This window comes from Nicotiana tabacum, chromosome 10 (assembly GCF_000715075.1).
Source record: "Nicotiana tabacum cultivar K326 chromosome 10, ASM71507v2, whole genome shotgun sequence".
NCBI lineage: Eukaryota > Viridiplantae > Streptophyta > Magnoliopsida > Solanales > Solanaceae > Nicotiana > Nicotiana tabacum.
In genome coordinates, this window is record NC_134089.1 from 143,183,870 (window position 1) to 143,196,950 (window position 13,081).

At 37.7% G+C, this 13,081-nt stretch overlaps 2 protein-coding genes across 2 annotated transcripts; one reads left to right on the forward strand and one right to left on the reverse strand.

Moving 5' to 3' along the window:
* The first annotated feature begins 5,621 nt into the window (after positions 1 to 5,621).
* Positions 5,622 to 7,751, forward strand: LOC107802845 (protein VASCULATURE COMPLEXITY AND CONNECTIVITY). Its single transcript, XM_016626422.2, has 3 exons — positions 5,622 to 5,825; positions 6,301 to 6,503; positions 7,333 to 7,751. The coding sequence occupies exons 1-3, from the start codon at positions 5,727 to 5,729 to the stop codon at positions 7,511 to 7,513; spliced, it is 483 nt and encodes a 160-aa protein (XP_016481908.1). The 5' UTR covers positions 5,622 to 5,726; the 3' UTR covers positions 7,514 to 7,751.
* A 2,673-nt stretch (positions 7,752 to 10,424) lies between these two features.
* Positions 10,425 to 11,921, reverse strand: LOC107802846 (STOREKEEPER protein-like). Its single transcript, XM_016626423.2, has one exon. It carries the CDS (start codon positions 11,845 to 11,847, stop codon positions 10,567 to 10,569), a length of 1,281 nt encoding a protein of 426 aa, XP_016481909.1. The 5' UTR covers positions 11,848 to 11,921; the 3' UTR covers positions 10,425 to 10,566.
* Between the last annotated feature and the right edge of the window lie 1,160 nt (positions 11,922 to 13,081).

Sequence of the window (13,081 nt, forward strand, 5' to 3'; positions counted from 1 at the left end):
GTTTGAGTCATTGAGGTTTTAGCAGACACATTTGCTAGCAAGAGTTTTGGTTTTACTCGTAGGAGATGCACATCTTATCCTAGTCTTTAGTTTACTCTCATCATTGCATCAGTAGGGTAAGTGAGTTACAATTTTGCTAACGACTCACAAATCTTCCCAGTACAAACTGGGTTAGGAAATTTTGTTTGTTTTGTTTGTTTTGGTTGTCAGGGACCCGCCTGTAGAACGAAGGTTGTTGTATGTCGAAGATCGAAGAAGTCAGGAGTCCGCCTGTAGAACAGAGGAACATTCTTCAAGATCAAGCAGTGACCCACTGGAAAGCAGAAGGTTACAACAGAAATCCCCAGCATTCAATCCAAGTTAGAAATAGTAGAAGCTCGCCTCAAGAATGCGAGTCAATAGTCTGGGATGATCAACAGAAGCTGGTCACAAAAACAAAAAAGAAGAGAAAAAAGGCAAGCATAGAAAAAAAAAGAAAAAAAGAGAAAAAAGAAAAAGAAAAAGAACCCAAAGTACGGAAGTGGAGAACAGATGTGGTCTGCTCAAGAACTAGCACCTACAACCAGCAAGTGTCAAGGTTCAAATCCAAAGTCTGTATGAAGCACCATTCAAGACTCAAGATCAAGTTTCAGAAGACTTATAGATAAGAATCCTTGTAACTAGCAACTGATAGGTTTAGTTAGTCTTTCTCATTTTCATTTTGATGTAATGACAGGACCGCGGACCGGAACCTCAACGGAACGGCACCTCGATCGGCTCTCCACCTCGATACACTTCACCATCTCTCTCATTTCCGAACTACACGTGGCCTGATTCCTGTATAACCAAGGATATGTAGGCAGCTCAGATACCAGGGCTCGGTCACATTCCCTTCCTTTCCTCAGTGTAGTCCCTCAAAATAATGGTCGGGTCAAAAACATGTCTAGTCGTTCTTTGTCGGAAAACTCTTCGTGTTTCCAGTCAAAGAGGGGCAGCTGTAGACACCGGATTTTTGACCCTCCCCGAGAATTTTTACATTTTCAGCGTGAATATGTGAAATTGGGTCTAGTATAGCTATTTTGACTATTTTACTTTATTTCGTTGCAAAAAGAAAAATTACAAAAATATATATAAATTTTAGTTTATGTATTTCTCATAAACTTGAAAAAATACAAAAATTGTACTTTATTTCGATACTTTATATAAATTCGAAAATTACAAAAAAATATAATTCTATTAATGTTTTGTAGTCATTTTAATTTTGGAAAAATACAAAAAATATTACTTTATATTTTATCTTTATTAAAAAAACGAAAATTACAAAAAAATAGTTTTATTAATATTTTGTAGCTATTTTAATCTTGAAAAAATATTTTAAAAAAAAGATATAGTTTTGTTTAAATATTAGTCTTATTTTGGTAGCTATTTTGCTTACATAGGATTAGTCGAACAACGTCGTGTTCTTAATCGGGTCCGGGCAAAAGAATAATATTCGGGTTCAAACTACCCGTTTTTAGGCCTAATTTCGGACCTAGCCCATAATAATCCGAGTCCACCACACGTGAGGGGACACGCGTGGGGAACACGGACGGAATCCCATACACGGGGAACCCCACCACGCGTGGGGGACACAAGTCTCGAACCCCACCACGCGTGTGGCTCATTTTTCTGGGCAAAGCTACACAAATACACGGTTGGAAAATTTTGAAGGGAGGACTTTGAAAATTTTAGAAGACCATCACTGTTCATCTTCTTCCTTTTTAGAAGATAGAAGGAAAAACCTAAAAAAAACCCTATTGTCAAAAACCTATCCGCAACCCCCCCTCGTCGGAACCCCAGCTCTCTGACCGTCAACCACCAGCTCCCCCCCCCTCGTCGTCACTGTCCAGTCGACGACCAAACAACCAACGAACGGGACTTGGAAATTTTTTGAACAATCACTGTTCATCTTCTTCCTCTTTTGGAAGAAGACCGAAACCCTACTATAAAAAACCTACCAGCCCCTACTCCCTCGACACTACCCGCTACCAGCAAACCACCCAAACACCACCACCCTCCACCCGACGGTCCAAACACTACCACCATCGTTCCACCTCCAAACCCTCTCCAGCTGCCTCGTCCGTCAAACACCCGTTAGCAGCCCTCCCCTTCGTCGTCACTGCCCCCTCGCACGCCTGAACCGCCAGCAAACGACCATTCGTCGCCCCAGCTGCCTCACGACCACCAAACAGAAACCAGTCGCACCACCCTATTCCCCAGCCAACGAGCTCCTGCTCGTCTCATCTTCCAGCCGACGACCAAACAACCCAACTCAACACCACCACCAAACGCCACTGCCCAAACGACCCCTCGTATTCCCAGCCATGAACGACCCTCCCTCCTTGCCATGACTGACTCAACAACACACACACACACACTAGCTGAAGCTTAACCGAAAACGTTCGAAAAAGTAGCCCAGAAGTTCTGTCCGGGGTGAGGTCCGTTGAGGTCGTCTTTGGTTCGTCGAGGTCCGGTACGTCGAGGTTGTTGTCCGAGGTTTCGTCGCAGGTCCAACGCACCAGACGTTAATCTCAAGTTGGTCATCTCTGTCCGGGTCCTTCATATTTGCTGTTAGTAATATGTATATGTATTTGTTGAAATATAGTCCTAGTTCATGCGGATAGTGCGCGAATTGAGCGAGACATATATGCATGATGTTTGCGAATGACTATTTTTGTTAATTGACTCCGTACGGTATTGAAATTTGGCCGTGAACGTCTTTTCCTTTGTTTCGTTTGCTTAAGTAGTTATTTGACATTTTGTTTCCTCATGTTTAGATTGTTGTTATCCAAATATTCGTTATAATAGGGGAAAGGTGTTAATTATTTTAGTTTGTCTTAATAGTTGTTTATACATGTGGTAGTAAATGTTGAAATTATTGTAGCAATTTTAATTCCGCGGAAAAATACTCGTTTCATCAAATAAGTTCAATTTACAACCCATGACCTAGCAAAGTAGCAAAAAATGTAGTTATTTTAGCCTTATCCTTTTCCTAAAAAAAAATATAATAAAAAATAAAGAATAAAAAAAAAGAATGAGATGAGCCTCGCCGAATAAAAATACAAATTGCGGGGCCCTCAGTAAATCTTGTTTTAAAACTACTTAGAATTCAGGAGGGTCGTTTAGCGAATTTCACGGTCTTCCCCAAATAATAACGCGATAGTCTCTTTAGGCGCGTGCTTAATATTTTACTTTCTTAAGCACGGGTGTGCATTTCATGCGACCCGAATCCAAATCCCAAAACATCAAATAAAACGTGTTCCGGATTGTGGGTGCAGTTCATGTGATGCAGTCCAAAGACATGTTTTAAGCGATGTTCACATTCTTTAAAATAATAATAATAAAGTGGTAAAAAGTTAAAATTGGCACATTGGATCATAATGGTATTTGAAATCAGATAAATAAGCCGAATATGACAGTTGAGCGACCGTGCTAGAACCACAGAACTCGGGAATGCCTAACACCTTCTCCCGGGTTAATAGAATTCCTTATCCAGATTTCTGGTACGCAGACTGTAATATGGAGTCATTCTTTTCCTCGATTCGGGATTAAAATTGGTGACTTGGGACACCCTAAATCTCCCAAGTGGCGACTCTGAAATAAATAAACCAATCCCGTTTTGATTGTTCTTTAATTGGAAAAAACTCCCTTGCACCTTCGCGGGTGCGGAAAAAGGAGGTGTGACACATGGTACTCTGGTTTAAGATCCAATCAATTACCGAAATTCTAGCTCGTGCACAAAGTAAGGCCCAATCTTATATCCGGCCCAATTTGGTTGGGGAAAAATAAAAAATAGTCAGATTTACTACAGCTAATTGAAAATTAGTGATAGTTTCAAAATCAACCAAAATTTAGTCACTTTCTCGTGTGAAAATTAAGTTTGAACAAAAATACCTTTAAAAATCCGGAAAAAATTCTAGCATAAATATACTGGAGTTCAAAATTTGTACATGTGAAATTCCAGCATAATGTGGTGAGATTCATAATGCGGTGAGATTTATAATGCGGTAGAGTTCCAACATAATATGCTGGAAGCTTATACGCAAGAGTAATCCAACATATTATGCTGGAAATTTTCGTGTTTCAATTGGGTACTTTTGTCCAGATTTTGTCGTCCGCATTAAATAGTGACTACTTTTCAATAACTTTGCAAACACCGGCTATCTTTCAATAACCACTCGTAAAAATGGCTATGTCATTCCATTTTGAAAATTTGGTTCCAATCTGGATCTTTACACAAATATCCGATTGAATTTAATATTTAATTTTCTGACCGGTGTATATTAATTATACACGATTATATGTATACATGCATTATACATATGCTGGCTATTTTTAGTTTCGCTGTTGGTTTTGCGATTGTTTAGATCTATGTTGCGGACTCTCCAAAATACTACCGCACCTGTATCGAATCCTCCAAAAAATATACTACTTTTGAAGAATTCGACATGCCCGAAAATATTTTCCATGAGGTAGAGAGGCTGTTTCCAATAGACCCTCGGCATCCTTCCCTCCAAGAACTCCCCACCTTGCTCTTGGGGTGACTCGAACTCATAACTTCTTGGTTGGAAGTGGAGGTTGCTTACCATCAGAGCAACCCCTCTTGTCTAATGAGCAAAAAGTGGCTTCTCGTACTGTCTAATCTTGTGGGGAACTGGCTTTTTAGTTGTATGAAAGCCTATAGATTCTTGCTTCTTGCTCAAGCTAGGAACACTGATGCTAGCTTGTGCAAACTACTTAAAATATTCTTGTACACCTTCTTCTCTCCCTTTCGATCCTTTCCTTTTCTATAGCATCGTGATCGTACTATTTTATTAATATAAGCTCATGAAACTGAGAACTTTAGATGAAATTATTATAAGTATTTTAGGATTTAAAGAAAATGGTTTTCAAGTATCATTTACTTGCAGTTTATTCAGTAGGAGGAAAATATAATTTAAAACTAGAAGATTTAGAATTTATAGATTTTAGATCTCTAAGATTTCAAATGACATGTTTTCATAAACTCAAAATAACGAATGGAATGAATCATGATTTGAGTTTGTCTTAAATCAAAATTTCCTCTAAGTATATCCCAATAGATAACGAAAGATATACTTTTTTGAATTTGAAGTAAATGGCGTCGAATCCTGTATCTAAATCAAAATTTCCTCTAAGTATATCCCAATAGATAACGAAAAATTGTTTTATCTTGAGGAAGAGTTGAATTAGAAGAGGGGTACTAATAAAGGCAACCTGGTATACAAAGTATTTCATATTTATGATACGAACAATTAGATAAATTACCAATTCTGAGGTGGGGAGGGTAAAGTAATTCTATGTGTACCTTAATTTCAAAGTCAAAAAAGCGAATGGAAACTCACCGATTTTATCTTTCGTCCATTGAGAGATGCCTAAGCCACATTATTCTTTACTCCTTAGCTGGTTTATACCCAACTCTTTTTCTATGCAAAATAGGGAATCCCAATAGAAGGAAAAAGCAGGCAAAAAAGCACAAACAAAGCTAGCATTGTATGGACAAAAGAAGCTTTTCTTAAAAGCTACAGATATACTTTGGTATTATTAATTTTTGTATATAACATTACTGAGAGCCCATTTCATTATATCTCACTATTTATACTATGGTATATCTCATGTAAACATACATTTTTCTGTTCCTTCCCTTCTGTTTTAATTTGCTGAGGGTCGTTGAAGTTGATTAAAAAAAAATGGCTAAGATGTTTGGTATTTTTGCATGCTTACTGATTGTGGCCTTAGACGCCATAGCTGGGATTCTTGGAATCAAAGCAGAAGCAGCTCAAAACCAGGTATATCTATCTCTTCCAAACAGCAATGCAAGCAAGACATTCTCAAACCCCCATAGAAAAATTTGTGTTTGATCGTATCTGATTCTGTTTTGATTCTGATATTATAAAAGAACTTTTGTAACATCACGTTCACCTAAAAGATAGCTACAACTGTCCATAATAGGTGAAACTAGTTATTTGAAAAATCACACTGATAACATTACTCTGATAGTAAATGCATATTTATATTGTCAGAAGTGGCGGATCCACCGTCAACCAAGGGGTCTCAATCAACACTCCATCGCCGGAAAATTATATAGTATTGCTAGATAATTTTTTTTGTTTTATGTCTATTTATTATAAGTTAACTCCCGTTGACTTTTTGATATATTTAATGTTTTATATTTGACACTTTTTAGTGAAAATTCTGGTTTCGTCGCTGATTGTGAGTATATATAACTCCCGTTTTGTTATTGTTTTGTGGATATTGGAACAGGAAAAGCACCTGAGGTTGTGGTTGTTGGAGTGTAAAGAGCCAAGTCATAATGCATTTGTATTAGGAGTAGCTGCAGTTTGTCTTCTTGCAATAGCACATGTTCTAGCCAATCTTCTTGGAGGTTGCAGCGTTTGCACTACTGATGACATTAAGAAAGCTCCCCCAAGCAGGCAACTTTCAATAGCTTGTCTTGTTTTTACTTGGTATGTCTTCAACCCCTTCATTCATCAATCCTGGAAATGCATTTTAAGACTAATCTTGTCATCTTTCTTCACCACATTTAAGATGAATTCACATGTACAACTAACGTTAAGAAAGGACTACTTAGGTGGGGGAAGGCAGTTTTCAAATTGGAAATGTGTAATATGTTTTATAATCTATGTACATTTCTTCCGTTTCATCGATTTTGTCTGGATCCTGCCTCTCTTCGGAAAAAAAGTGAAGGGGAAGGATAAGGATCTTCTTCGGTGGACCCATCTTGTTCGTGTTTAGTCCCCTTCATTTAGAGAAGGTTGTGCGGTTTAAAGTTTATAAATAACCAGTTTGAAAATGTTTCTAAAAACTCTCTTGTTAGATCAAATCTGAAGAAGTTTTTTTTTTTTTTTTTACCTCCTTTATCTACCATAGCGCTGCGAATTGTTTTTGGATAATTGTATAGGTGGAACAATTTCTATGCTTGGATCGAGTGATTGAAACATCCACGGACCTAAATCGCCAAGATAAGGAAAAAAAATATCTCGTACTCGGGATCTTTTTATTTTGATTATCTATCTATATATTTATTTTATTGGAATAATTAATACTCCAGTATAATATATTAAGAAGTGGAATGGAATTCCTCCTTGGGATGGGGTAAAGGTGGTAGATCGAATCAGAACACTGTCCATGATTTGAGGCGAAATGTTACGTGTAAGTGTAATCAAAAGGACAGAATACAGAAAATTAAATCTATCCTACTTTTTGACAAAGCAAAAATGACTAGAGTCAAAATATGTCCCTATATGTTGCCTAATATGCTTTCTGGGGTTTCAGGATCATAATGGCAATAGCAATGGGACTGCTTGTAATTGGGACAATGGCAAACAACAAGTCAAGAGCTTCCTGTGGGTTTACACATCATCACTTCTTCTCTATTGGTGGAATTTTGTGTTTTGTCCATGCCATCTTTTCTGTTGCATATTTTACCACAGCTTCAATGATACTCGCCCCATAGTCCAATATTATGAACTTCTTTTCCCACGGCAAACCCTTTTTTAAGATTGCAAGTTCTTGATTTTCTACACATTTCATTTTTTTTTTTTTAGTTTCGTCTTCTTTCTTGGGGCTGTCAGATAGTGGAATATATTTTGGTAGAGTGAAACTCTCTGGCTTAGCCTATGATTGTGGATCGTAGTTAGAAGAATTAGTATTGAAGACTATTATTGATAATCAATGTTCTTGATATGTTTTTTACTAACAGTTTGTTTGGATGATTGTTACATATCGCTTCAATGTATCATATATATTATATTGTATTATTTTGATGAATACGACATTTGGATGAATTATATCGTTTACCGTCATTTCATAATGTCATACACTAGTAATATGAATTATGAAAAGAAAAAAAAAGTTACAGTTAGGATAAAAAGGATAGAACACGATTTTTTTTTGCTAATAAGCTACGATTTTTTTAGCTTCAAGCCGACGACTTTGCAGTTTTGTGTTGTTTTAAGTTTGCTGCTGAAATTCACGTACCTTTCTGTATAAACTTTACAAAGCTTAATGATTCGGAGAAAAGTGTTGTACCAAGTTCCGATCTTTATCTGGAAAATGGGATTCCTAATACACCTTCTGGGTGTCGAAAATCAAACTGCCTAGCACCTTTGCTGAAGGAAGAGGAGAATTATGAGAGCCATAGCATCATGGATGAAAACAAATGCTTTGAGGTAAGATATTTGGTATACAGTACTTTCCATATTTAATACTAATAAGGAAGGGAAGATGAGAGAAAAATAAGGTCACGATGAAACCACACCAAATCGGTGTTACTTTTCGTCGTTACGTACGAATGATTTAGCGATACGATAAAATAAAATTTAAGTAACAATTCAAATAAATATTGCATTTAAAATAACAATACAATACAATACAATAGGTAACAATCATCCAAACAAGCTGTAAGGGCTAAAAAAGAATAGAACCCTAAAAGGAAAGAATATTAAGATAAAGAAATTGAATATTAAAAGGAAAGAACATAGAGCAAAATAAGGAAATCACTCTGACAATGCAGCAAACCCCAATCCATTAGCCCTTCCTAAAGATACTGTTATGACTAAGATCACACTAACTGTGTCAAGAGTATTCAGATGAATTCCAAAGAATTGAATGAGTGCTGCAAATGGCACACGCTTAAGCACCGCATACTTAGTTTTAAGGAAATACAGGATGATGCACTAAATATATGATTTATATAACAATAAGCTCCGTCAGAATAATGCAACCAGAAATTTATACGAGGGGATTCAAAAAAATTCTAGGATGTCACGGTTGGACTCTAACCTATGACCTAAAGTAATTCCGAAACGCCTTTACTACTATACTTGAATTTTTCTACATGTCAAGGGGATTCAACAGCTCACATATAACCGAAAAAGATCATTTCTACTCTATTTACATAGTTTAATTTTCCAGCAAATTAAGTCCAACACCGTTTAACTTAAGCAGCAGAAAAACTCAGCATATAAGGTAAGTGTGCATCAAGTACAACAACAACAACAAACCCAGTGTAATCGCACAAGTAGAGTCTGGGGAAGATAGTACGTGTAAGCAGACTTTACCCCTACCTTGAGTAGAGAGGTTGTTTAACATAGACTCTCAGCTCAAGAGAGGCATAAATGTCCATCAAGTAAATATCCAAATCCAGCAACTGAAGTAAAAGTCTCAGCAAGCACCAAAAAGGATGGTGCAAAGTAATTCTACAGGAACAGAGGCCAGAGGAGAGGAGATAAAAGGTTGGGATGTTGGACCATAAATAGAATGAAGGTGAAGTGAGATAAGATGGAGCTATGGTGCTTAATGGAACAATTTGATATCTAGGTCTCGGTCTCCCTGGAAAAAGGTATGACAGACAGATATATAACCATACAATTAAACTAGGATGGCTGACATGAAAATAATGCTACAATCATTCCGTGCAATACAACATGCTAAGGATAGAATGACTGCCTAACTGACAATATTAGAAGGAAGCAAGTGTCATCTCACAAGGGCTCAAAAAGTTCACAAGATAAAAGTCAATGAAGAACAGATTAAAAGAGATGTATGATCCTTTTATTTTATGACCGAGAAATTAGTTTGGGGCCGATCCTTTGGACCAACCGCAGCCTTCGAAACTCGGTGGATAATGGGCCCGCCCCTCTACCCTTCTCCACTTAAATATCAGGCTTTGCTTTGCATGGTGTGGGGGCTTGAGATGTATGATCCTATAAAGCTGGACAATTCTTTTTTATAAGGTAAATTGGAAAAAAGTACAGTGCAGGTAGCACATATAGAGGATAAAGTGAGAGATCGCCTGAGATAGCTTCGCCGTGTGTTATGCAAACCTCCAAATGCACTGGTCTATAGGTTTCAGAATACGATAATTGAGATTTTAACAAGGGATAAGATACACCTAATCTCACATGGAGAAAAAAGTCTTTTAACACCTACGTGTTTGAAAGCAATGTAGACTTGGTTAAGAACAAAACAAAATGGAAGAATAGATCTTTATGAGTGATGTAAATTAGTTGAAGGCCAACCCAAGCTCAAAAACTGAGAAAGATAACATTTTAGTATTTCTTTCTGGAATAGGAAACGATAATTGAACTTTGTTCTGGTGGAATTTCTACTTCAGCTGCTTGCTTCCACCATACAGATAGGATGCATGATTTGCAATATATGACACGAAAATTTAGGAAACTAAACTCCCACTCACGACCCATGTAACATGTGTATGCATTTCATTGCAAACTTTTTATAGAGCCAATCACACTCGGAACAAACAGAGGAAGCAAAACTAAAGATCCCAGATAAACCATTTCACTTGTAATAAAACTAAAGAAGCAAATAACATGTATGAACTAAACTGAAAAAGAAAATCTAACTTGCAGGATCAATCATAAGTTCATTAACACGAAGAAGAAATTGTCTTGAGAGACGAGAACATATGAACCAAAAACGTAAAAAGCTCCACAGACTAGGTACCCAAAAGTTTGCATCAAAAAGAACAAAATAATCCATCAACATCTAGTTACCTCTCCTTGCATCAACCACCAATTTGTAATGCTCCCTAATCAAATCTAAGCGCTTGAGCATTAAGTCATCTTCATCATCGTGCAGTTTCTTCCACTTTTCCTCCAACACCTTAGCCTTGTCACTAGCAATCAAACTCATATTCTCCTTAAATATATCAACACCATTCGGAAAGATAGAAGACATGGCTGGCAAACTAAAGGATGCAGCTAAATTTGGATACTTAGACCGAAAATCCTGTCGATCATCAACCTTTACTACTACATCCTCCTTATCTACCTCTTTTACAGAGGGGCGTTTCTCGTCTTCCTTAGGCTTCTCATCATCCTTCAGTTTAGTCAAGGTACTAACTTTAGCACTTTTCTTAGGTTCAGCAGTACTCCTCTTAACAACATCAACAGTCTTTTTAGCTTTCCCATTAGTGCCATTGTTAACAATCTCATTAATTCCATTAGTATTACTGGTTCCAGCATCACCCCAAATCTTCTTAGAAAACTCAAACATTAAATAATCATGAGGCTTAGAGAAAACAGGGTCGTCACTAATTTTCACATTAGTTAAAAATTTCTTTTTTAACCTTCTAAGCTTATCAGTAACTTGACTTTTTGAAACTTCAACTTGCAATTTCCCTTTAATGAAGTCATGAAAAGCAGACATATCAGTTGCATTTGGTTCAGAACCTTTTTGGGCTTTGAAGTCAGCCATACCTTTGAGTATAGCAAGCTGATCTTCATCACTCCATAGCCTGCTAGGTGTAGTAGCAGCTGATTTCTTCTCCTCAGAAACCTTACTATCTTCTTCAGAAATCTTGGGCTTTTTATTGGGCCTTGAGTGTTTTTCTTTTAGCGCCTGTTGTTGTTGGGTTTCTTGAGGCCTCTTTGAAAAGGGTTTTGATGGGGATTTTGCAGTGGGTACACTGGGCTTGACGGTGAAGTCGGAAGCAGAAGGGGAAGGTTGGGATTGACCCGACTCTGAATCGGAATCGGATCCTGACCCATCTTCAGTTCCGGATTCAGAAGAAGAAGATTGAGGTTTGTTTTGTGGGGTTTGAAGGGGTTTTTGGGAAGTGGGTTTTTTTTCAAGAGGGGGGGCTGTTTTGGGTTCTTCTTCATCGTCACTTTCGTCTTCACCAGATTCTTCTTCTTCTTCCTCTTCGGATTGTGCTGCTTCTTCTTCTTCTTCTTGGGATTCTTCTGCTTGTTGTGGGTCCTGTTCTTCAGAAGAGGAAGCAGAAGGAGGCTGGTCTACTAACCGAGATTTGCTTTTGGGAGCCATAGTTTAGAAGAGAGCAAAGGAATAGAAGAAGATTTTTGGGTTTTGGCCGTCAGCTGCCTTTCCTGAGGTCAAGACAAAGGTAAGGGTGTAACTTAAGGCTGAACCCGGGCCAAACGGGCCTGGGCTTGAGGCGGGCCGGGCTGAGGCGGTCTCGGGCCAAACGGTCCCGGACTTCATGGTCCCAATGTGTGGAACCGGCTCACGGTGGTCCTAAGCCCACATGGTCCCGGGCTAAATGGGCCTAAACGAGCCTAACGGGTTTTTTTCGTTTCGGGCTAATTTTTTATTTTTATATATTAGATATATATGTAGTTTATATGTATTAGATATATATATATAGTTTATATGTATTAGATATATAATATATATACTATATCAAATTTAAACACAAAATAAATTGCAAAGAAATATTCAAGGGAATGTCTTATATATTTTACTATTACGACATTAACAAAGAATGACAATATCTTTCTTAGTCTTCCTCTCCTCAATGGAATGAGCACAACAAGGTACCAATACCATCATTAAAAGGAAAAAAAACTAAGGAAGATGTGCCAAAATACAAGTTACATGTTAGTCTATGTATTATCTCTAACAAATCTCATAAATCCTTCAAGGTCCGGAGGAATTTCCGTTGGTGGTGGTGGAAAAGAAGCTTGTTCATCACCGCTTCCGGGCGAAGTAGTATCCTGCGCAAGTTCCGCTAGCATTTCTTCATAAGCTTCATCTATCTCCGGTTGTGATTCTGCAAGTCCAAAATTTCTTCTTTCCGAACGGATCCAAGCTCTCCCTCATAGACGCTCTATGATCACCGATTTGAAGTCTCGCTTGACTGAATGCGCTCTCTGATGCCACTGTTGAAGTTTGAACACTTAAAATATCTCGAGCCATCCTTGAAAGAACCGGATAGTGTTTTTATTTGTCCTTCCACTATTCCAAAACATCGAAGGAGACGTCGGGATTCTCTGATTCAAGTCCCTGCGACAAATAAACTTGAAACTCATTTAGTTGTGAACTATCACCAAAATTATCACCTTGAGAACCCCTAAACTCCGTCCAAGAACTAAGGGCTTTTAGGCCCGCAGTTCTTTTAGATGCTTGCGAATTAGACGAAGTAGTAGTTGGAACATTTGGTCTAGCTTGATCTAAGGCAAGTCGATAAGCATTATAAATTGCTTGAGCATTTATTTTAATTGAGGCTTTTGCATCTCCAAGTATAACAAATTCCTCAGCT

Coding starts and splice junctions, on each gene's coding strand:
- LOC107802845 (XM_016626422.2), top strand. CDS start 5,727: ATGGCTAAGATGTTTGGTATTTTTGCATGCTTACTGATTGTGGCCTTA. Junction 5,826..6,300: donor CAGAAGCAGCTCAAAACCAG/GTATATCTATCT, acceptor ATATTGGAACAG/GAAAAGCACCTGAGGTTGTG. Junction 6,504..7,332: donor GCTTGTCTTGTTTTTACTTG/GTATGTCTTCAA, acceptor CTGGGGTTTCAG/GATCATAATGGCAATAGCAA.
- LOC107802846 (XM_016626423.2), bottom strand. CDS start 11,847: ATGGCTCCCAAAAGCAAATCTCGGTTAGTAGACCAGCCTCCTTCTGCT.